At 39.5% G+C, this 26964-nt stretch overlaps 1 protein-coding gene across 10 annotated transcripts in view; it reads right to left on the minus strand.

The window, feature by feature from the left end:
• The window catches only part of LOC124802474 (ral GTPase-activating protein subunit beta), a 398111-nt gene that overhangs the window by 126654 nt on the left and 244493 nt on the right, over positions 1-26964 (minus strand). For 7 of the 10 annotated variants that reach the window (XM_047263271.1, XM_047263267.1, XM_047263270.1 and 4 more), the window contains 3 exons: positions 25475-25489; positions 20463-20689; positions 5042-5149 (listed from right to left, as the gene is read on the minus strand). In XM_047263271.1, coding sequence (XP_047119227.1) covers positions 5042-5149; positions 20463-20689; positions 25475-25489 — 350 coding nt within the window. The remainder of the gene's footprint in view (positions 1-5041; positions 5150-20462; positions 20690-25474; positions 25490-26964) is intronic. The other 3 variants (XM_047263273.1, XM_047263272.1, XM_047263266.1) reach the window with 1 other exon arrangement.

The raw sequence follows: 26964 nt of genomic DNA on the forward strand, positions 1-26964 counted from the left end.
ACCTGTACTAGAGAACACAGTACGCAGCCACCATGATTCAGGAACTTGTCGTACTGCATGACAGACTGAAGTCAATACCAGTGGATGACACCCTGCAGCAAATTATCATGTCACTTTACTGCAGGAAGTGTGGTTTGCCTTGGCACTAAATGCCAAAAAATGTTACTACCATACCAGTGCTGTTATTAAGAGAACACATGTAGATATATGCTTTGCAAACACTTCCCACCTTGCATGTAAATGTACCTAGTAGGATTTTACATAGTTCATTGTCATCCCGTATGCAAGTTGTTTCATTTTTCTTGCACCATATTCAAGACTAGTAATCTTACAGCATGTTCAGCTCCGCTATACTGCTTTCCTTTCTTTTCTTTTCTCTTCTCCTACCTCCACCTTCAATTTACATAATATGTACCGTTAATTGTTACTCTGATCTGTTATGATCACACTTTTGTTCCTCAAACTTATCGTGTTACTCTGACCAGAAGCAGTTTACTGTTTAATAGCAACCTGTGACACCATCACATTAACTTCTAAGCTGTCATCATTCCTGGAATATGATTTTAATGTATGACTAAACACGTTTCTGTTATGTTTACTGGAGCTACTCGTGGAGATACACTCTCATGGCAACTGGTTGCTGCCACTCAACCTCATGACGACCATCAGCTATGATGAGCTGATAAATTCGCTGCTCATGAGAAGGGCAGATCAGTATGGATCATGGTATTGTGCATATCAATAACTGGAAACATCAAAGGTATATGTTGACCGTAGAGCTACCCAGTTCCCTCTCCACTCCTCTAGCTCTGGTTCTGCTTGGAGTAGACTGTATGGCTCCTATATTGTTAATGCTACTACTATAAAGGCTGCAACCATAAAAGCTACTGTAAGCAACTTCATAGACCACTTAAGGAAGTTCTATCTAAGGCTCATCCACCAGGCAACTACAACTAAAGGAAATAAGACATGGAACGTCCCTTACGTTTCTACATTTAGTTGTAAGTTTTACTTATGTAAACCAAGGCTACAGTTAGGGGCAGATAACACACATGTTCCCAATGATGCTGAGTCTGTGAGTGCATCCTCTAAAGACATTAAAACTGTATATCCTGTGTAGTGACACATGTGCTGTATCATTTAAAGAGATACAGAGGCAAGTGGGTGTGCTGGGATTTATAATCTAAAAGTGAAATAAAATTACTTTTCCAGATTTTGTCAGTGCATTCTTCAGCATATTAACAACAACTTCGTGAAATCTACAATGATCAGATGAATAAGTTTTGTGTATATTGTTTTAAGAAAAAAAAAATAAGTTGCACTAAATAATGCAGCTAGAAAGCTAAAAGTTATTCAGACTGTGCAAATGTATGTCACAATCAAAATTTAAAACTCTCAACTTGATCAGTTCAATATTTTGGTCATGATTGGAGTTTTTATGAAAAGTTTAAGTTGCTAAATATTGGACTCAGAAAGACGAACATTAGTATGTAGACTCAGTTTGATATAAAAACTTTAACTAATGTGACTCCATCAAGCTACCTCTATTAGTTTTCAAGCAATTTACTAAAAATTAAATTTGGAATGAAAATGTCCCTATTTATAATAGATTAAGTATCGTTTGTAATTGTCACAGAAAGTTCTAATTACAGCACTTTATTACACTAGTTAAATAATACAGCCGTACCAAGTTTCAAGAATTTAGTGTAAATAACAATCAATACAAGGACTGTCATAGAGGTAGTTCAGAGATCATGTTCTACTGTCTGTTCCATTCTAAAAACTCTATCCGGCAATGTTTAAATGCAGTCGAGCTAAAACTTTTTCAGTAACTAATGCAACTTAACTTTAATTATGTAAAAATTATGAAGATTGTAAATTCAACAATGTAAGAAAAGATAGATTGCTACCTACTACAAAGAAGAAACGCCAAGTTTCAGACAGACAGGCACACACACACACACACACACACACACACACACACACACACACACACACACACACAAGTACACCTCATGCATGCACGACTGCCAACTCGAGCATCTCAATCTAAAATGCTGGAGTTGGTGGACGTGTGCATGTGAGGTGTGCTTACTTGTGTGTGTAAATGGAGCGTCTCTCTCTTTTACTGATGAAGACTGTGGCCAAAAGCTTTCTGTAACTGTCTTTTAATCATGCCTGTATGCAACTTGACGTGTCTTCGTTACAGTAAGTAGCATTCCTTCTTGTCCTACATTGCTGATATTCCTACCTGGAGTTTCCATTGTTTGAAGATGGTAAATTGTTACACAACAGAGATATTAATTATTACATATACAAGAAGGGGCCATTTAGATGCTGCCACTTCTACTTTGAGCGGTTGATAGCAGATGTTATGTTTGTCAGTCTGCTGCACCCACATTTAAATATGGCCAGAGAGGCAGTAAAGATGACATGTCAAATTGAGATATCAATCTGTCCGTGTTAGGCAAACGCAGGCATTCACTCTGCTTCAGATGACGTCAGAGCAAGCAACCTACCAAATGCATTTTCGATAAAAACAGGAAGTGAATTCATGAAATCTGTACACTGTCCTTGATTGCCTAAATTTCATGGAAGTAACTGTTCGTGAAAAATTGTTTTCAGGCTATTGTAAATGGTGAAGTTTTATACTCTTAATCCATCCACTGCCCCATACCTGGTGCACCTGTGCATGCGAATTAAAGTGATGTCCTCCTTGTGGAGCTACTGATACCTATTCTAGAAATACTGTGCACAGGACATACGATGTAATTTCCAGCTTACTGCTCTTGTACTTTGAGTAATTTGGTATTTGCCATAAATGACTAGAATGGAATGTGTATCCTAGAAGACACCAATAGTAGCTGTTGATTATTTCAATTGGTAACTAAAATTTAAGAAAACAGAAAAGATAACATTTGCTGTGCCTACTCCGCAAACTTCTTTAAAATCTGGTATCAGCATTCAGCATGTTTATAATTGTTTCTTTCTCTCAGCCTCCATTAGTTATTACATCCAGAATTGTGAAGATTCTTAGGTGAATGGAAGACCATTATAGCATACACCACAAAACAATGGTCCACGTGGATACCAAACAGTGCTCAGGTAGTAATCAGGAAATGAATTAGAGCCTTCAGCCATATTACATCATTTCATTGTAAAAGTGTCCTACTATCAGATAAAATTGTACTAGTTATAAGCTTCACCTTCTTACTTTTGGAGTACTTGTCAAAATTTAATTACTTGGCAAGTTTGTAGGGGATCCTTTTCTAAATCAAACCCCTTTTTACTGTTTAACCACCCCTCCCCCACCCTCATCCCACCCCACCCCACTCCCCTTGATCTTCACTAGTGCACACCAAACAGAGTATTGTGGTCCCTGTGCTGTCTGGCTCACGAGGTGAGAGCAGTTAGGCAAGTGCCATCTACTATCAGCAGCTATGCATCCGCCTTGTCACTGCACATGACCACTTCCCTCCTCCACCATGACCGACTTGCTCCTAGACTGTAGCTCACCTCAACTCCTTTGCTGTCACTGTTGGTCAACCAGAACACCTATGCAAGACTAGATCATCAAGTAAAACCCCTCTGCAAAATCTGATGCCCCTGTAAAGGCACTGAATGAATAAGAAAATTGTAAAACTGCTTCTCGCATCACAACTGATCCTTGTGTAACAACAACCACCCCCTTAGTGTGTAAGGCACTCTGACAGCACTGCTTATCCAAAGGGGGCATCAGTAATTCATTATTTTTTAGAGTTTATGCTTTACTCCTGTGGAAGAAGGAAGAACTGCGCAGGGGCTATCTATTTGGGGGGAGTAGGGATGAATTACTTAAGTTTTTTTATTCAGGGATTTATTTTTACACTTTGAGTTTGTTTCTGTGAAGACCATTCACAGCTTATCTAACATCCTGGGATGTACTGCTGGGCTAAGCATGTTTCATGGTGAGATATGCTGTCTTGACAGAGTGTTGGTCACAATCCTCAACCAACAGAAGTACAGGAAAGAATCATGTGCAGTCTCAGATGCAGGTACCTGAGGGCTGAGGCAGAGGTATTTCACTCTTTTGGCTGCTGGCTTCCAATTGCTAATATGTCCCTCTTTTGCTCTCCTTTGTTCAATCTGGAACTTTGGCAATACAAATGCATGACGGATTCCATAGATGTGCCACCCACATCCCTTTAAGATGTTATAAATGTTAACGAGTCTTTCTACCAGATCTCTGTGGTTCTTATTTAGTAACACAACTATCCCAGATGTCCATGTAAAGACCTATCCTTCCCCCATCCTGCACACACAATCTCTATTTGGCTTTTGGACATCTTTTTCATTTAAATAGCCTGTACAGTTTATGGTTCTTACTACTTTGCAATCTTTTAATCAAGTTCTTAAATTACTATAAGTTAAGGTATCATAGTGGCTTCCACAAATCAGCTGCAGATGCCTACTATTAATTTATATAGTATTGAAAGATAGATTAAAAAATTTACAGAATTTTCAGACAGGTTAAAACTTAGCCATCTAGGCACAACTCATAATCAATTTTCACAGCTTCAAAAGCATTGTCTATGAAATATAAGTTCCTGGGTTCAAGTCTTAGCCTAGCACAAAGTTTTCCCAATATGCCAGGAAATTTCAAAACTTGAATGCAGTTTCCCAAATCCATCTGGGCAAACACTAAACTGATTCATTGTATCTATCTTAGAAACAGAGTGTAATAATAGTTAAATATCTAGACACACAAAACAATGTTTCCATGATTCAAAGAAAAGTAGTTTCAAAGACTTTTTTTCTCATATAGTGACTGACAATTGTAGTAAAGGGAAAGGCAATCATCTGCAAAATTAAAGTCAAATAATTGCCAAATAATGGATGGGGGATTGTTCATCATCAGTGGATTTCGCCAACACAAGAAAAATGCTGAAGAAAAAGAGGAACAGGACTGCAAACTATTTTAGAAACTACTGAAAATAGCAACCACTAATAATAATATGTACTAACCACTCTATTATACATATCCCAAAATTGTTAACTGTACCTGTTCAAGAATTATGGTAAGTAGAGCTTCAGCTGCATCTCTCACTCTCATGGAAGCAGGTTTTAGCTCCTTTTCATCTTTCATTTTGACTGGTTCACCTGGTTTACCCTAGAGAAACATAAAGAATGATATCACTTTAGGTGACCGACATTTAAAAGAGCTACAGCACCTAATAAAGCATTCAGAGTGAGAAACCAATATTTTAACATTTTAAGGGAAGAAAAATGAACAAAATTAGAGGATGTGAAAACAAAACAGTAAAACATGTGAGTGTGTAGTCTACTTGTGCTCTGAAGGAACAGAGAGGAGTACTAAAAGCCATGTTTGACACAGAACTGTTTTTCAGTTTTCCACTGTATCTTTTCTAAAAACTATAACAGTTTTTCCCCTAAATATAGTGCAAATATTCTATATTACATAATCTTTTATCTTTTTTCTCTGACCTTTACTCCACAACATATGAATCATTACTGCAAAGACACATTTTATCACATGTTTACACAGCAGGAAACTAACTTTACAAGCCCTTTTTATTTACGTAATTATTTGAGTGGCATGCACACACACACGGGCGCGGGCACGCACGCACGCACACACACACACACACACACACACACACACACACACACACACAGTTTCCTGCAAAATATGGTTAATATAAAATTCTGGTTATTAGTTAATTCATGTGCTGATTCTGCAAACTTAAAAGCAACAGTTAGCTGGAAATCTGCTACCACAGCATTGATAAATTCCTTTGAAGTCAATCTACTAATTCATAGCTGTACCTAGAAGTTTTTAAACATGCTCTGTAGGCAGTCCACAATGTGTCCAAGCTAAGATAATGATTTCTGCAATTGTCTGTGGTTCAACTTTTGTACACTGGAGGACATAATTCTACATTTGAATGCCCCGCCCACTGCAACTATTTTTAATCCTTTTTTCGTCTTTTATTTGTAAAACATGCAATTTGGAATTTTCAAATGTGCCAAGACATAAATCTTCTTAAACCCAAAGAATACTTATAATGTAACAAGTTATACAGTCATAAAATCTTGACAGACCCATGTTTCTCATTATATCATTGGGCACACAACATTCAAATCCAGCTGGCCTTCACTTTTATCATTTGAATGTTGTTTCTCTACAGCATAACATCAGTTTTATACTCTATTTGTAATTTTATTATACATATGCAAGCTGTGTTTTCTCATCTCCTATTATATGCAATGTTTATATATCTACCATATTTATGGTAGTTTTTAGAACCACTTAAAATGACCTAATATAAAGACCGGAACACGTAATGGACTCAATAAAATTCTCAGCAGCAACTAGAGTGGTTTTTCATTAATTGTTCTGGTTAGTTCAGCATTGAACACTGCTCCTTTGTTTTCATGAATCTCACATGTAAAACCACTAATCAACTGCTGCAAAACATAATTCTTGATAAAGGTTTACTTCCATTATGTCATATCTCACGAATGCTACTATTGTTACATTCTTTAGCATGATCAAAAGGAAGTAAATATGATTTGTATGATGTGCTCTTGCTCAAAATATCAGACTCTGTATTGATTTATTTGGTTTTATTTCTGAAAGCATTTCTAATTTACAGTTATACATTGCCAAAAGTGGCTATACTATCATGAAACACAAGGCTCAGCAGTGTATACAGTAAAAATAGGCACTGTCTTACTGTAGAGTACATTACTGCTATGTTACTTTCCTTCTGTAAATCCCTGGAATTAAAATAAAGTCTTTCAGCTCAAGTTAATATGAAAAGCTGACAATTTTTACAGAATAATCATTTATATGGGCACAGAATCAAAGGTATTATCATCAAATAGAACACACCACATAAAAGTATGAGGTACAGATGGTGTTTTATTGCCAGCTTCACATACTGGTGTTCCTTTTCTTTAACAATGCTGCCATGTATCATAGGGTGCTGGCCCACTCTCAATCTAATGAGAATCATTTTATTTGGAACGACTTGTACCATGATTGCATGACAGGCTGTCTCTCTGCTAGTTGCTTGTAACTCAAGTTCTAATATTTTAGTGAAGTGACTTGCTACAGCTGTCAGAACTTAAAGAACTGAATTTTACTACCAGCTGTATGAATTATTCTTTACTCAAGATCATTCTTTTACTCACTGACTCATATTTTTTTCTGTTCATCATAAAGATAACAATATGCACAGAACTATCCACGTGGGCAACTTTGCTAAATTTACAATACCACTGACCCTAATTCCCGCATACCCTGGTAGTCAACAGAACTGCCCTTCCTATTCTTGGATCTTGAGGTTCAGAATGGTGTCACGGATATTTTTAATCGCTGTCTTTGTTAAGTTCAGTTCCTGATTGAGTGGGCGAGTGCATATCACAGAGAGAGATTTACCAGATGATAAATTAATCACCAGTGTGACTTCTAATCTGGTCAAGCGCCCTATAGATGGCTTAAAGATTCACTTCATATACCCTATGTAAACCATGGAATTTCAAAATCACAGTTGGAAAAATAATGGTGGAACCCAAGCCATCTGCCTCATTGATCCCAACACTCTTGGTGACCCATTACAGAATCCTCTTAAAAGGATGTCTCCATTTTTCCTGGTCTTCTGCATCTCAGATTAGCTGACCTCATGTTTGCTTTGTATTTTCCTTTATTTGGTCCATCCATCAACTCAGTGGTCTTCCCTGCAGTCCATTCCCTTCAACTTTGTCTTGAATGTTTCCAAGTTATCTTCATGTTGTCGAACACTGTGACCAAAGAACTAAAGGATTTTCCGGAAACAAATACTAGAGAACCTCTTTTCCACTCTGAGTTCTTGAAGGACTGATTTGTTGGTTTATTTGTCCATCCATGATATTCTCAGCAACTGCATGTATGTTCACATCTCAAAAGCATTAATTCTCTTATGGTTCCCTTCATTTTTTGAACACATTCAGCACCATAAAGGAAAACTGGAAACACCAAAGATTTCAGCACTCTCAATTTAGTAAGTCTGGTTAGAGCTCAGTCTTTCCAAATCACTGTCAGCTTCAATGCAGCATCCCTACCCAGAGCAGTTCTATACCATACTTCTTGTGAAGAGCTACCATCTTCCTGAACCACTGAGCTCAGGGAGCCAAAGTGATCAACTTCTTCTTATTCTGACAGTACATCAGGAGCTGGCAGTGATTCATCTCTCTCAATTATCATGATCGTGGTTGTTTCCTTATTCACTGACAACCCAAGTTTTCCATTTTCTCTCTTAACTCTGTTCAATAATTCTTTCAATTCCACTTGTGATACTGTGCACAACATGGTGTCACCACTGAATATTAAATTACTGATTCTTTGTCTTCCAATCTGGATTCCACCTGTCCAGGTATGATGACTTTTTCTTATAACATATTTTTCTCCATAGGTGTTACATAGAACTAGTGACAGAAGCCACCCCTGTCTAATCCCTTTACATGATTCTAAAGATTAGAGGTTACTGATAAGAACATAGTTTTAGTACACAAAATAGTAGAAACATTCTGTTCATTTAAAACAAAGTTAAAAATGCATTTTAAAATATTCTTATATTTTGTCACTTCTAAAACTGATTTGAGCCTGTTAGTGAAGATGATGACCTACTCCAGTCCTAGATAAAAATCTTGACCTTTATCATTCCAAAGCCAACAGCACATTCTTGCATTCTGACCAGGAACAGTTTTGATGCATGTTGCCAGTGTCTAAATAGTTGTGTGTAAACTTCAGCAGTGACTTTACTGTATGTTAACAACTAAGCAGCAAAAAGAGCCACAGTGGATGCCTTATCTACACCTGCACCTACATCTATACTCCGCAAATTATCGCGAGGTGCATGACAAGGGGTACGTCTCATTGTACCAGTTATTAGGGTTTCTTCCTGTTCCATTCACATATGGAGCATGGGAAGAATGATTATTTGAATGCTTCTGTGCGTGCAGTAATTATTCTAATCTGATCCACATGATCGCTGTGTGAGCAATACACATAGGGAGTTTTAGTATATCCCTGGAGTAATCATTTAAAGCCGCTTCTTGAAACTTTGTTAATAAACTTCGTTGGGACAGTTTATGTCTGTCTTCAACCATCTGACATTTCAGTTCCTTCAGTATCTCTATGATACTCTCCCATGGGTTAAAAAAACCTGTAACCATTCATGCTGTCCTTCTCTGTATATGTTCAATATCCCCTGTTAGTCCTATCTGGTACAGGTCCCACACAATTGGGCAATATTATACGATAGGTTGCACGAGTGATTTGTAAACAAGCTCTTCTGTAGACTGACTGACTGCACTTCCTCCATATTCTACCAATAAACCAAAGTCTACAATCTGCTTTAACCATGGCTGAACCTATGAGATAATTCCATTTAGTATCCCTACAAAGTGTTATACCCAGGTATTTGTATGAGTTAGCCAACTCCAACAATGACTCACTGATATTATGGGCATAGGATACTACTTTTTTTTTTTTTTTTCTATTCTATGAAGTGCAAAATTTTACATTTCCAAACATTTAGAGGAAGATGCCACTCTCTGCACTATGGTCATTTTTATAATACGACAGAATATAATCACGAAGTACCAATATCAAATGCCTATTAGGCCTACTACAAGAAAAAGTTTAATTTTAGGAAATAGTTTCACATTTCATTCGTACACTCTAGCTTCTGAAGCATGAGATCGAAAAGTAGTAGTACAAATTTTTTACATAAATTTGGAATCGTCATATTCTTCCATAATTTGTGTGATGTCCCTGTTTCTTCTACATCTACATCCATACTCCGCAAGCCACCTGACGGTGTGTGGCGGAGGGTACCTTGAGTACCTCTATCGGTTCTCCCTTCTATTCCAGTCTCGTATTGTTCGTGGAAAGAAGGATTGTCGGTATGCTTCTGTGTGGGATCTAATCTCTCTGATTTTATCCTCATGATATCTTTGCGAGATATACGTAGGAGGGAGCAATATACTGCTTGACTCTTCGGCGAAGGTATGTTCTTGAATCTTTAACAAAAGCCCGTACCGAGCTACTGAGTGTCTCTCCTGCAGAGTCTTCCACTGGAGTTTATCTATCATCTCCGTAACGCTTTCGCGATTACTAAATGATTCTGTAACGAAGTGCAGTGCTCTCCGTTGGATCTTCTCTATCTCTTCTATCAACCCTATCTGGTACGGACCCCACACTGCTGAGCAGTATTCAAGCAGTGGGCGAACAAGCGTACTGTAACCTACTTCCTTTGTTTTCGGATTGCATTTCCTTAGGATTCTTCCAATGAATCTCAGCCTGGCATTTGCTTTACCGACGATCAACTTTATATGATCATTCCATTTTAAATCACTCCTAATGCCTACTCCCAGATAATTTATGGCATTAACTGCTTCCAGTTGCTGACCTGCTATATTGTAACTAAACGATATGGGATCTTTCTTTCTATGTATTCGCAGCACATTACACTTCTCTACATTGAGATTTAATTGCCATTCCCTGCACCATGCGTCAATTCGTTGCAGATCCTCCTGCATTTCAGTACAATTTTCCATTGTTACAACGTCTCGATATACTACAGCATCATCCGCAAAAAGCCTCAGTGAACTTCCGATGTTATCCACAAGGTCATTTATGTATATTGTGAATAGCAACGCTCCTACGACACTCCCATGCGGCACACCTTAAATCACTCTTACTTCGGAAGACTTCACTCCATTGAGAATAACATGCTGCATTCTGTTATCTAGGAACTCTTCAATCCAATCACACAATTGGTCTGATAGTCCATATGCTCTTACTTTGTTCATTAAACGACTGTGGGGAACTGTATCAAACGCCTTGCGCAAGTCAAGAAACACGGCATCTACCTGGGAACCCGCGTCTATGGCCTTCTGAGTCTCGTGGACGAATAGTGTGAGCTGGGTTTCACACGACTGTCTTTTTCGAAACCCATGCTGATTCCTGCAGAGTAGATTTCTAGTCTCCAGAAAAGTCATTATACTCGAACATAATACGTGTTCCAAAATTCTACAACTGATCAACGTTAGAGATATAGGCCTATAGTTCTGCACATCTGTTTGATGTCCTTTCTTGAAAACGGGGATGACCTGTGCCCTTTTCCAATCCTTTGGAACGCTACGCTCTTCTAGAGATCTACGGTACACCGCTGCAAGAAGGGGGGCAAGTTCCTTCGCGTACTCTGTGTAAAATCAAACTGGTATCCCATCAGGTCCAGCGGCCTTTCCTCTTTTTAGCGATTTTAATGGTTTTTCTATCCCTTGGTCGTCTATTTCGATATCTACGATTTTGTCATCTGTGCGACAATCTAGAGAAGGAACTACAGTGCAGTCTTACTCTGTGAAACAGCTTTGGAAAAAGACATTTAGTATTTCGGCATTTAGTCTGTCATCCTCTGTTTCAGTACCATTTTGGTCACAGAGTGTCTGGACCTTTTGTTTTGATCCACCTACCGCTTTAACATAAGACCAAAATTTCTTAGGATTTTCTGCCAAGTCAGTACATAGAACTTTACTTTCGAATTCATTGAACGCCTCTCGCATAGCCCTCCTCACACTACATTTCGCTTCGCGTAATTTTTGTTTGTGTGCAAGGCTTTGGCTATGTTTATGTTTGCTGTGAAGTTCCCTTTGCTTCCACAGCAATTTTCTAACTCGGTTGTTGTACCACGGTGACTCTTTTCCATCTCTTACGATCTTGCTTGGCACATACTCATCTAACGCATATTGTACGATGGTTTTGAACTTTGTCCACTGATCCTCAACACTATCTGTACTTGAGACAAAACTTTTGTGTTGGGCCGTCAGGTACTCTGTAATCTGCTTTTTGTCACTTTTGCTAAACAGAAAAATCTTCCTACCTTTGTTAATATTTCTATTTACGGCTGAAATCATCGATGCAGTAACCGCTTTATGATCGCTGATTCCCTGTTCTGCGTTAACCGTTTCAAATAGTTCGGGTCTGTTTGTCACTACAAGGTCTAACATGTTATCGCCACGAGTCGGTTCTCTGCTTAACTGCTCAAGGTAGTTTTCAGATAAAGCACTTAAAAAAATTTCACTGGATTCTTTGTCCCTGCCACCCGTTATGAACGTTTGAGTCTCCCAGTCTATATCAGGCAAATTAAAATCTTCACCCAGAACTATAACAAGGTGGAGAAATCTACTCAAAATATTTTCCAAATTATCCTTCAGGTGCTCAGCCACAACAGCTGCAGAGCCAGGGGGCCTATAGAGACATCCAATTACCATGTCTGAGCCTGCTTTAACCATGACCTTCACCCAAATTATTTCACATTTCGAATCTCCGTCAATTTCCTTCGATACTATTGCACTTCTTATCGCTATAAACACGCCTGTCCCTTCACTGTCCAGCCTATCTCTGCGGTATACATTCCAATCTAAGTTTAGGATTTCATTACTGGTTACGTCTGGTTTCAGCCAACTTTCTGTCCCTAGTACCATATGGGCGTTGTGACCGTTTATTAATGAGAGCAGTTCTGGGACCTTTCTGTAGACGCTCCTGCAGTTTACTATTAGCACATTAATATTGTTATTCCCTGTTGCATTTTGCGTACTCCTACCTTGCCGCATCTCAGGAGGCGTCTTGTCGGGCCTAGGGAGGGAATTCTCTAACCTAAAAAACCCCCATGTGCACTCCACACGTACTCCGCTACCCTTGTAGCCGCTTCCGGCGTGTAGTGCACGCCTGACCTATTCAGGGGGACCCTACATTTCTCCACCCGATAGCAGAGGTCGAGAAATTTGCACCCCAGATCTCCGCAGAATCGTCTGAGCCTCTGGTTTAAGCCTTCCACTCGGCTCCAAACCAGAGGACTGCAATCGGTTCTGGGAACGATACTACAAATAGTTAGCTCTGATTCCACCCCGTGAGCAAGGCTTTCTGCTTTCACCAATTCCGCCAACCACCTATACGAGCTGAGGATGACCTCTGAACCCAGACAGCAGGAGTCATTGGTGCCGACATGAGCAACAATTTGCAGTCAGGTGCACCCAGTGCTCTCTATCGCCGCCGGCAGGGCCTCCTCCACATCTCGGATGAGACCCCCCGGCAAGCAGACAGAGTGAACACTGGCCTTCTTACCCGACCTTTCCGCTATTTCCCTAAGGGGCTCCATCACCCGCCTAACGTTGGAGCTCCCAATAACTAATAAACCCCTCCCCCCGTGTGCCTGCTCGGACCTTGCTGAAGGAGCGGCCACATGTCCACTCACAGGCAGAGCGGGCGATGTTCCTTGTTCTAACAAACAATCTTGTCATTACTAATTCCGTAACTATTCCTGCTAGGGTTAAAACTTAACCTCCGGTTAACTTGACTAACCATGCCACAATCACCGGTTTAGTTATCCCGCGTTTATTCTCTGGTTAGGCATTATTAAGTGTTCATACAACGTGTTTTCCATGCTACTCCCAGAATAGAACTTTAGCGGCTGCTAGATGGGGACTGTACAACTGGCCCTTAACAGTGTAGCATTCTGACAAAAAATTTTCTGCCAAAATTTCATTTTCTTGGCTACACCGAGAAGATAATACATAATCTTTCTTACCTGTTATTCAACAAGGATGCGATTCAAAATCATATGAATAATCAATAGACCGACGCACGCTGGATGCTAGACACTTTGTGAAACAGGGTCTTTCCTCCCCCCCTCCCCTCCCCTAACAGAAATTGCCACCCGGGGCAGATATCCCAGTTTGCCCCCCGACCCCTATATCCAGGCCTGTTGCACATGCATGAATCTGACAACTTAGGCACGCCAGTAAAATTTTTTCCAGGTAGCATCTGGGTGCTTGCCGCTACTGCTTACACAGCTAACTGCCACACTTCTGTAGCTAGAAGTGGGAGAAGGTACTACTCATACACGACTCAACTGCACAAGCACTCGTTTGCAATTACTCAAAATCTAATATAAACAGTTGTGACATCACGCTCATCGGAAGCAGTTTGTTGGTAAGAAGCATTGCATACTCTTCCTAAAGCCATTGACACATTTTGCTGTTGGCAGATGGTTGTGTGAACACTTTGTTTTGTTGCTGTATACGGCGCATTTCTTTGACAACTTAGTTTTTTTTGTTTTTCCATGTTTTATTGCTGCAGTATTATCCTGCAGTAGTGAGATACAGCAATATCCTTTGTTGGAGTATTGGTTCTTACCAGTCAATGTTACAAAAAATCAACTGAAAACTAAAACATTGAAAAATTCCTGGAATTCTAAAAAATTTCCGCATTTTTCCCGGATGAAAAAATTCCCGGGCTTTTTCCTGGATCTCTCAGTGGTCCCGGGTCGTATACACTCTGACAAAGGTACCTCTGGTACATGCATCACAGGTGTACAGCTTTTGGGAGCTCTTCCAACACACCAATTTGTATCAGCTGTCAATCGTTTGATAGCAGACAGGGCAATTTCCAGCTGCTTACGAAAGTCAACCAACTCACTCCTGATTGAGAACAGCATTTTGGCTGCATTTTGGCTGGTGCAATGCATTACAAAGCAGTGAACAAATTAAACCTGCTGATTCTCTTTTAATCTGTAGAGCTAGGAAGTTGCTAATTCACTATACGAATTGAAGCAGAGACACAAAACGAGATTTCTATTAAGGCAACACAGAAACCTGTGGTAAAAATTACTAGTTTTCTAAAATGTTTTGATGTTAATTATAGTTGTCAGCAAACAATCAAGTTAATTTACAATAAATGCAGATAATATATATGGCTACTCATCTTAAGGGAAAACTATAGACAGGGTGTTCCATTTATCTTGACCAAACTGTTTGTCCAGATGTACATTACAAAATGTTTCAAGCAAATATTTCTTTAGCCATCAGGGGGACATCAATCAGCATGCTTGTCTTTGTTGTAGCTTTGTTTTTTACAAAGATATGAAGAGTGGTATGACTATTTTAAATGGCACCCGGTATTTTTTATTCAGTAATTCATTTCCTCTCCTAAAGACCTATTCAAAAATGTATCACAGTGTACCATTCACTGAAACACAACGTTCGTTGTTAATTACATAACACAACACAGACGTTGACGCTCCCAGCACATAGTGCAGGTACTCGGGGTAATGGAACACATCCATGTGCTGACATTAACAGAGGACAAATGTAAACATAAGTAGACTGCACACCCGTCATTCTGTCAACCATTGTCAGTTGAAGAGTTGTGTGAGTAGAATGTACACCAATGAAGAGGAGGGAGGAATGCTACTCATCTATGGGGAGTGTAAGTTAGCAGAACAGTAACTGCAATACCGTTTTCTTATGTACGGGTACATTTAGTACAGTACTTTAGTCCTTTTAAATACTGTTGTGTAGAGTAGGCACACAGTAAAGACTGTCCTTCCTACAAACTGAGTTGACATAACATTTCTTTTATTGTTGTTGAAGGTAGGTGAAATGCTACGCAGGCAGCAGAACTGTACAGAGAGCGATATCCTGACAAGAACCCACCTTCCCGACTGATGTTTTCTCATCTTCTTGTAACGCTTCAGGAAACGGGAAGTTTCAACCTACGACAATACAATCATTGTAGCACTCGCACAGACAGACAAAGCTACCAAAGTTACTGTTCTCGCTTCCGTTGCTCTGAATCCACATGTGAGCATACGACAGCTTGAACACAAGATTGGCATTCCTAAAAACAATGTAAATCATATTTTTACAAGTCACTGGTTCCATCCTTACCATGTACACCAACATCAAGAGTTACATGGGAATGATTTACAGGATCGTGTACAGTTCTGTCAGTGGGCACATCAGAAAATCCTCGCCTACCCAAACTACTTCTCCAATGTTCTATTTAGCTATGAATGTTCCGTCTTAAACAAAGGACAGGTAAATACAAGGAACATGCATTATTGGTCCAGCGACAACTCACTATGGCTTAGACAGGTGGAACATCAGTGTCAATGGAGAGTTAACCTCTGGTGTGGGATGCTTGGTACTACAATTACTGGCCCTTATTCCATCAATGGTAGTCTAAACGGCACAGCGTATGCCAACTTCCTCAGACGAATTCTTCCGCCTCTTCTGGATGAAGTGCCACTAAGAACTAGAATGCTTATGTGGTAACAACACCGTGGATGTTCAGCACATAATGCTTTGCATGCACATCGTGTTCTGAACCGAAGGCATCCTGCCAGATGGATCGGTTGAGGAGGAACAGTTACTTGGCCTGCTAGGTCTCCTGATTTAAATCCTCTGGACTTTTTTCGTTGGGTATGCATTGAAGCGTGGAGGGTAAAAATCGTAGAGGGAGACCCAAGAGATGAATACACTAAACAGATTCAGAAGGATGTAGGTTGCAGTAGGTACTGGGATATGATGAAGCTTGCACAGCATAGAGTAGCATGGAGAGCTGCATCAAACCAGCCTCTGGACTAAAGACCACAACAACATAATAACAACATGCATTGAAGACATTATCTATCACGATATTCCAACAACTCCAGAGAACATGCACAAATGTGTTATGCTTGCTTGTAATTCTCTTCAGCAGGCAACACTGGGAGCAGTATATAATTATTTCATTCAACGAGTGCACCAGTGTATTGGTCACCACTTTGAGCACCTTTGAATGTTCTGCTCCTGAGCAATGTTACACAAGAGTCAAAGTAAATTTTTTGTTATGTTTTTACTTGGTTTTCATTTGTTTTCTGACAACTCCAGCAAGTGGGCGAGTTTGTGATCCTGGGCTCAAAGTCAATGTTGTGTTACGTAATTAATAATGTTGTGTATCAGTGAATGGTACACTTGTTATACATTTTTGAATAGGTCTTTAGGAGAGGAAATGAATTACTGAATATAAAATATAGGGTGTCATTTAAAAAATCATACCGTTATTGATATCTTTGTAAAAAAAAAACAAAGCTACAACGAAGGCAATCATGATGATTAATGTACCCCTGACAGTTACAAAACATTTCCTTGAAACATTTTGTTATTTGCATCTGGACAAACAGTTATTTAGGGTGATCAAGATAAATGGGACACCCTGTATAACAAAAAATGTGTTGTGTCTACGGAGCCCGCATACTTGGTTCGCTTGACAAACAATCAAAAAACTCATATTAACGAGTTTTATTACAAGAAGACAATTACAATACTTAACTTTGCTATATATGTCACAAGCAAAGGGCTACATACAAAATAATCAGTCTTCTTCAGAATAGACAAATAAAAGTCTGAACTACATAGAGATCCCTAACGAAGTGGTTAACGTTGATGGTGCTATCAAAGTGGGCCGTCACCATCTGGCATGGGCCTTATGTCCTCTTCAAGTAGGGGCTGCTGCTGTCGCATTGTCATCCTGGAGGGATGGTCAGTCAGTGTGCGATTGGCTGACCTCTTCTCACAGCCATCTCTTCTCTATCATTCTTGACTGACGTGCCAGTGCATGACTTTACGCCGTAACAAAATGTTAGTTAGAAAATCTGCTACAGTAACTAGATCACAAACACTGATTTGCTACAAATTGCTCATACATTAGACAAAGGACAATGGTAGCGTCCAAAAATTCTCAAAAACCCACATATATTTGTGTTGATATTCAGTGAAATTCAGGGGTGATATATACTTTGGCTGAAGTGTGAACCACAAATGCTGATTTGTGATGAATTAAATTACACATGCAAAACACACGTACCACTAACTTATGAATATAGAGTTATGTAAGCATCCAAAAATTCTGAAACTAATCTATTTCTCACACAATTGTACAATGAAATTAGAGAAAGATTGATTTGAACACATAGGCTTACTGTCCTTAAAAATTTTAAAAGAGCACAATTTAGTTTAAGCCTACAATTGACAATAACAATACTAATTTATCACGGCACTCACAAGTGTTCAAAGTTTCACAATACATCACAGTGTAAAACATCTTTAAGTGTAAAACATCTTTAAGTAAGCTTATCATGCAGTTCCATATACTGCACAACCACATTCAAGTTAGGATTAAATAAATGCCTTGTAGAATTATACTAATCAAGATGTGTCAACTTCACAAGATCATTTCTTAAGGCCTTTTGAGATCTGATTTTTAACTTTTTTAAATGTGCAACTATGTAAATTATAGATCAGACCCAGAAATCTAATTCCGCTATTGAAATTTAAAATGTGAAGCATTAAAACGTGTCCAAAAGGCTTTCTCTGGTAAGAATTTAAAAGCTGTTCTTTTTCTCCAATGTTCCAATCTTTCAGCAGGCAGCTGAAGCTGATGAGGAGTCATGCTGAGATCGGAGAAAAAAGAAAAAATTGTGCAATTCTTCACAAATATAGAGCACTCGACTGGGCTCTTTTATGTTGATATTAAATGATTATGCTCTTGGAAAAAAATTAGTCACTACAGAAATTTGGAGTTAGGTAATGACATGTTTCATATGCCTGTCATCATTGATGATGTTGTGGCACAGACGAATAGCGAAATTCTGCATGACACACTGAAGTGTCAGAATATCGATGCTGTTTGTGACAGCCTAAATGGCTGTTTTCAGTTCAGCAATGGTTTTGGGGTTATTACTGTACATCTTGTTTTTAATAAAGCCCGACAAAAAGAGTCACACATGCTCAGATCCAGAGAATATGGCGGCCAATTGAGGCCCAGCCAGTGGCCTCTGGGTACACTGGAGCCAGAATGTAGTCCCCAAAATGTTCCTCCAGGACATCACTCTCCTGCTTCAATGGGGTTGAGCTCTGTATTGAATTAAACACATCTTGTCGAAATCAAGGTCACTTTGGATAATGGGAATGAATTCATCTTCCAAAACCTTCATGTACCGTTCAGTAGTCACCATGTCATCAAGGAATATCACACAAATTACTCTGTGACTGGATATTCCACACCACAGTCACCCATTGAGGTCAAAGAGACTTCTCAATTGCGAAATGAGGATTCTCAGTTCCCAAATTTGCTAATTTTGCTTATTGACGAACCGATCCAGCTGAAAGTGGGCTTCGTCGCTAAATCAAACCGTACTACGCATATGAATTCCCATCATGCCCCGCAGCCAACTGTGCAGTTTGAATGTCCTAATGCAAACTGTTCAGAAGTTTTGATGATTTTATTTCATATAGTTCAATAACGGTCACTCTATATGTGTGTATTAATGTTCCAGAAAATATGTCTTACTCACCAGATGACTGACAATTTTACACAAAGATTGTGCTGCACTGGAACAAGTAAACTTTCAATATGACTGCATTTTTTGGGGACCATTTAAACAATCTGCTATGTAAAACTGAGTAGTCTCCATGAAATGGATCTGTACCCATAATAGCATATGTGTAATTGACAGGGAAAAATACTGGAGACTCTGTTTCAGCCCAGTTCTGCAAAATTTACCATCTGCCTTGTGTCTGGCAGTGCAAAAATGCAGTTGCACTGAAGGAAGCAATTCAATTTTCCATGACAACCAAGGAAATATAAGTTAAGCAGTGATTGCTAAAGCTATGATATTTCTTATTGTGGAGATACATGTTATGCTAGGATTGCAAAAATAGCGGAATCATCTACTAATGTTTCTAAAAGTGTTCTATAATTCTGTAATGAGTAAAGAGTCTGTACTCACATTCCAGCAGGGGGTGGTGAGGGGGTAGGGCAAATGACTTACCCACAGGACTCTTTCTTTTTGTGCTCTGTTCTGCTTTTCTACTGCTGACATATCATTGAGACTTCTAACACCGTCTGTCATACCTTATATTCCTTTAGATTATGTATCAGACTCTAGTTCGGGTAACAAGTCATATCTACTGATCATCTGAATTGACCGAAAAGAGGAAGAGGTAGACTACTGCCACCCACCATGTACTTAGCTGTGTGGAACACTCTTCTACATCTGTGCACGGAAAGGTGAGGTCTCTCTAGTGTTCTATTCCTTTCTCTTGCTGTCCTCTTTCTTAGCCATTGCTCCTCCCGTATTTTCATCCCTTACTGTTTTATCTCACTTATTGCACTTAAGACAATGCATCACCCCAGTCAGACTGAAAACACTGTTTTGTGCCTGCTCTAAAAAAAAAAGTAAGTGCACATGTTTGGTTGCTTAGGAAATGACCTATTTGTCTAATGCCCTCCTTTTTTATATCCCTCTTCTTCTCATAATGCCTTTTGGGAAGGGTAAAACTTAAAGTATGAAGTTTCATACTGTTTTCTGTTAATATTATTGTCTGTAACTGCTATGCTTCTCTGGTGATACAACTGCTGCAGCATCTTTATCACTCTTTCTTCATTGTGGGTCACACTGCATTTTTTTAACAAAATTTCACCAAATTGTTCATATTATGATGAATAATTTATTAATATAATTAATTTTTAAATTTTTTAACATAAATTACATAAAACAGGCTGTTTAGCACTGACAGAGATCACATACCTGAGATTTCGTTCCTGAAATTCCTAATTCGACCACTTCAAGGACATTTGTAAGGCTCTCTTTATCCTGTAGAAGATATGGGTGGGCAACAAGCCAAACTCCTGCACATTGGAACGCTGCCACAATTGCAGAATGTAAGTCCTTTGAGTGAGCAGGTGGTGGCCGACCACACTGGTGCATAATGTAGTCACAAAGCCATTTAACAGCACGTTTGCATTCTAATGCATCTGCCAACAATGAATAAGACAATGGTAACTACCACTAATTGTCTGCATGGATATTTATTTTAATAAGCAGTGCTATTGTAAAACTATAATTTAGCTCTGTGCAACTCTTTGTAGAACATATTATGTAAAGCAGAATTTTGCAAAAATACAATGTATAGTACGGCTAATTTTCCAAATAATGATAACATTACTTGGGGAAAATCATCATGAGCCACAGCTCTAGCAATAGCACCATCAAAGCAAAAAGAGGGTGCATGGGTTTCTACAAATGTTTTGCTGGGCTACTTGCATTTCAGTCCAAAGTTGCTGGAAAAAGAGTATTGTCTGCCACTGATAGAGTACGTATTCATATTCCATATATTTTCAGTGAGTGACCAAATAGCTGACCACAGATAGGTAAAAGCCATTGTATCTCATATTCTGATACAGGCATGGACATATCATGCTTGATAAGTTTACATAATTTTCTGCATGTATCTACATTTTTACATGGTATGAGGTTACAGCTTCTCCCATGTAGCAGTTATTGTTTAGAGTATTCACAATTCTTAGGAAATAAAAGCTAATGATGCTCAACAGTGTCATATACATTTACATGAGTCTTTGACATCCTAAAATGTAAACTGGAATACCGTCCAGTACTATTACTGCTCCAGGATTCAATGGGTGCATGAATACAGATGAAGGTCTTGCAACAGAACAATTATTTTGCCTTGGATTATAATCATAACCAGATATACAACAGAGAACATAATGGTGTGTCATATTTGATGAATTACAGATACAGTTGTGTGCAATGTCATTCATTAGCACCATATTGCAGTTAACTGCTTGTACTACAAAGTGCAAGCAGAAAGAAATTGCTAATACATAAGTTCATACTGATGATTAACTGTAGGCCAAGTGTATCACATTGCAGACAAGGTATGAGCACATGAACTTCGAATGCCCAAGCTCAAAGATCAAAAGATAGGCTTGTTCATTCAAAAATATTGTCAATATTGCTGTGTCACTTTTTACTGCAGCAGTTAAAGTGTTTATGCAACAGTCACCAGAGGCACTGTATTCCAGCATTGACAATTACATTTATTCTCTGACTTGATATTACCACATTCATTGATGTCAATAGCTCACTTAGTTACGTATTCATTACTCTTCAAAAGCACTGTTCCTACTCACATGTGACACTTCTCTTAACTGTGTTCTCCTCATGAGATTTTTTTTCCTGTGTCATACTAAATAAAGCTATTTTCCACAGTGCACAGAAGTTATAGTTCATGTGTCAAACAGGTTGAATATTACAACACACATATAGTTAAATTACTTGGATGGATCTTACCTTATCCTTCTTGATCTGGTGACCCTGACATGATTAGCCTGTGTGAACAGCACAGAAAATGCAAGAACTTCCATACAATTAGTTCACAAGATGACACATGAACCGACCATGACAATTCCTTCAGTGTCCAAACTTGCCATGTGACTGCCACTTTCTGGTTGCACAACCCTGCACTGTGGTTTGCACAAGCAACAGCATGTTTCCATTACACTGGAATACCTACAGATTCCATGAGGTTTGCCTTAGTGGTCAGACAACTGGATTGTCATTTTGCAGCAGACATCAAGGCACCTCCTGTGATTAACTCCTATGAAAAAACTCAAGGCCACACTGATACGCAGAGTCTATGCCTCACAGAAAGAATGCATACACCAAGTTTCGACAGTGCCAGAAGACCTGCTCAGTACTTTGTGAGTCGCCTACCAACTGCATGCATATATTTCTCATATCCATGCTGTTTTATGGTTGGAACAGAAATAAATAGTTTCTTCTTATTTTTTCAGTTTTTTATGACTGGTATTTTATGACCTTTGACAAGAGTAGGCTATACAGATAAAGATTACTAGTGCTGCATAATCGATAGCAACAGAAAAACCAGCAGAAAAATACAGACACATTATTGACATACCCCTCCCCCGTTTTTCCCTGTGCTTTCCTTTCTGGGATGGGGAAATCGCATTTACCTAGGCAGCTTAGTTGACACCATTTTACTGCATCACACAGTATTCATACACATTTGGAAGGTAAATATCCAACCCAAATGCATAAAACTTAATTTAACATATAAAAAGCTGTGAATTGATGACAGCTGATGAGTAATATTACAAACATTAACGAACATCAACAATATTATGAAAATGATAGATTGCTAACCACCATAAAGATGACATGTAGGGTTGTAGACAGGCACAACGAAAAGATTGTTACACTTTTAGCTTTTGGCCAGAGCCTTCTGCAGAAAAGAAAATTAACACACACACACACACACACACACACACACACACACGCACACGCACACGCACACAAGCAAGCAACTTCACACACAGGATCGCTATCTCTGGCTGCTCTGGCCAGAACACATGGTGTCACATCTAATGTATGCAGCAATCCGGAGTGTGGGGCAGGGGAGGGGATAGCACAGTAAGGGTGGGGAGAGAGGAGTCAGTGCAGCCTGGTGGACATACAGTGACTAGATTGGCAGCTTAGGCTCATCCCAGAATCTCTCTCCTGAATCCATTTCCCTCCTCACTCTTATGGCACTCTGCCCAACTACCTTAAAACTCACAAACCCAAGAATCCTGGACAATCCATTGTACATTGTAGCTGATTACTGTGCCCCCACTGAGAAAATTTAGGTTCTCACTGACCAATACATGAAATGTACTGCGTGAAATCTATCCTCCCACCTCAAAAATACCAAACCCTACTCATAATCACTCATGTTACTTCCCTATACACCAAAATCCCTCATTCCCAAGGCCTTGTCGCAACTAAAAACACTACCTCTCCCAATGCCCTTCAGACTCAAGATCCACTGTCTCATTCCTCATATACCTTACTAATGTTATCCTAACTCACAACTTCTCCTTTGAGGGTAAGGTATACAAGCAAATCTGCGGCACAGTCATGGACACCCACATGGCATCCTTCTACGCCAACCTGTTTATGGTCCACTAAAGGAAACCTTCCTCAGCTCCAAAAGCCCCAAACCTCTAGTCTGGTTCAGGTCCACTGATCTAGACTATCCTGTTTCCTTCACAACCTAAACAGCTCCTCTCCTATCCTCCAGGTGCCAGAGTGCCATCTTCCAGGGGATTGATCTTCTCTTCTATGAAGGCTCCTTCCACACTTCTGTCCACATTAAGCCCACCAGCCACTAACAGTACCTGTCATCCTTTCCACATCAAAAAATCCATCCCATACAGCCTGGCCACCCGGGAACAGCATATCTGCAGTGACTCCCTTGCCTAGTACGACCCCTCAGATCTAGTCCAGAAGTTAAATTTCCTGTGCCATATCCCCCCTCCATCCCCCCCCCCCCCCAACCCCACCCAAGAACCAGGTACAAGGAAGCACCCCCTTTGTCATCTAATATCACCAAGGGCTGGAATAACTGAACCACATTCTCTGTTGGAGTTTTGATTATTTGAAATGAGGAACATCCTATTCAACATCCATCCCACCCCTCCTAAATTGGTGTCCCATGGCCCACCCAATCTCCACAGCATTTTACTCCATAGCTACGCAATCTCAGTCCCAACCCCTTGCCATAGCGATCATATACCCGTGCCCAATCCACCCACTCAGCACTTCCTATTCCAGTCCTGTCACAGGCTTATCCTTCCCCAATAGATCTTCGGCTACCCGCAAAAGCAGCCATATCATATACCAGCTCTTCTACAATCACTGCTGAACTTTTTATATTGGTATGATTACCAACCAGCTGTCCACCAGGATGAATAGCCACCGCCAAACTGTGGTGCGTCCACCAGCTTTTCTGAACTGTGCTTCCCAAACATTTTACCCAACAGTTTCCACCCCTGCCCTACATCTCCTCCCAATTCACATGCCCTCATCCTCATAGTGTGCCACTCTCTGCCAAAGCATACACCAGCCATTTTCCCCTTCTCTCCCCCTCTTCCTTTGCCCTCCCTTTTCTCCCACTTCCCTCCCTCTCCCACAGCCTCACGATGCTGCACCTGGCAGCCTTTTCTGGCTACATCTAGTCCCTGCACACTCTGCCAGGCAGTGCTGACTCCTTTCCCCCCATCCATACCATACTGTACCTCCCCTTTCCATGTCCCACTCTGGATTGCTGCTTGCCTTTGATGTGACACCACTGTATTCTGCCAGAGCGGCCAGAGATAGTGCTCATATGTGTGTGAAATATGCCTGCTTCTGTGAATGTGTGTGTGTTTTTTCTTTTCTTTTCTTGTGAAGGCCCTGACCAAAAGATAAATGTGTAACAGTATTTCCATTGTGCCTGTCTGCAGCTCAACAAGTCATTTCTATGGTGAGTAGCAATCTAGGCTTTTTACAATATTGTTGGTATTCCTACCACGACTTTCCATTGCTAAAAATATTAGACAATGTGAGCTTCAGTTATCTTAAAATAACCAAGAGAAGAAGATTACACACAGAGTGCAATGATATCATCGAGCCAAGAATGTGTTTTTAAGAAGAATGTTTGCAGTTGTTACAATGACAAAAAATATGTAAACCTGAAGAATGCAAGGTCAATGTGCTGAAAATGAACACTGAGGCTTGTGGTATGAAAGTACTGGTGGGTAAAGATTCACCTTTGCTCTGTCACCTTCTTACTTTCACACCACTCTAGTGTTAGTCAAAGCGAAAGAGTGCAAGAAGAATGGAAAAAAGTGGTAACTACACAACACTTATCAATTTAACACATTTATGCTGAATTTTTCATATGTTTCTACTCTTACCTGTGAGTTTTCTAGCTGCATGCAACAAATAAAATAATAATTTACTAAACACAACTAAAAATACTAACTGAAAACACATTCTATGAAAACCACACTAACTTGCAGATTTTTAAATTTTGCTAGACATATGTAAGGATGGATTGAAAAGTTTCTAACTTGACTACAAAATAACACGCTTTCAGATAAATCTCTTCACTTGTGAAGTAAAACAGAAAGTGGTGATAATATAATATTACTGGATAGATAAAAAAGCACATAAGGGATAAGAATATTTCCAACAGCAATAAGAAAAGATTAGGTAAGATAATGGTTGAATCAGTGCTATGCTATGGATCATAACTATGGATCTTAAATGCAGATCTCAAAAGAAGACTAATAATTATGGAAATGGATTATTTGCATAGGAGTGCCAGAATATCAAGAATCGAAAGGAAAACTAATGATAAAGTAAGAGCAAGAATGAAGGCAAATGATACAGTGATAGATAGAATTGAAAGAAAATCATTAAAATGGTGTGGATGCCAGATCATCGGAGGCCAAGGTGGTTTTGAATGGAAACCATCCAGCACACGTAAGTGCAGAAGACAATGATGTTCTTGCACAGACCATATAAATGGAGTAATGGAACACTGCAGCATTGACAAGGAAGATGCGCTGGATAAAGAGGCTTGGCAGAGGATGACAGGAATACAACAACATGTTGTTATTAATTATCTTTGTATTGATTAAGCCTATAATAATAATAATAGATAAAAAAAGCTACTCACCAAGCAGCAGCAGGAAAAAACACATAAAAGTTACAAAAATGTACAAGCTTTCTGAGCCAGTGGCTCCTTCTTCTGGCACAAGGGATGAAAGGAAAGGAAGAGAGATGAAGGAGAATGACTGGCGAGATGTAGGAAATGGGAAGAGTTACAGAAAAGTCATCCAGAACTGAGAGTAATGGAAGACTTACCAAATGGGATGAGAAGGTAAGACGGAACCACTGCTGAACAGATAATTCATTTCATTCGCCAACAAGTGGATCTCCCTCATCTTGAGTTCTGAGGAACCAGCCCTTAGAGAGGAATTAATAGTTCTGAAAGCTAGGATAAATTTCTGTACATTTATGTCTATATCTCATCAGTATTAAAAATTCTTGCTTCCTGGAAGTACTAGCCAGCAAATCTGTCTCATAGCATTAGTCACACATAAAGTAAAGGAAACGCAACGACTCAGCTATAGCTGACTGCTGTGTGGCACAAAGAAACAGGCAACAGAAAACAGTATTCACACTAGCTTTTGGGCTCCTGTTCTTTTCTCTAGCACCAGTACAGAAATTCACACACACAACCACAAAGACATCCGAATGCACACACCTGCAGTTGCATTGAGACAGATTGTTGATTACTGATTATAAAGAGAAGATGCCTAGAGAGATGGGTGTGGGGAAGGTGTAAGGTACAAGACTTGTCCCATACATCTACTTATCACCTCCTCCTGCTGCAGTA

Source organism: Schistocerca piceifrons, chromosome 6 (genome assembly GCF_021461385.2).
Source record: "Schistocerca piceifrons isolate TAMUIC-IGC-003096 chromosome 6, iqSchPice1.1, whole genome shotgun sequence".
NCBI classification, from domain to species: Eukaryota; Metazoa; Arthropoda; class Insecta; order Orthoptera; family Acrididae; genus Schistocerca; species Schistocerca piceifrons.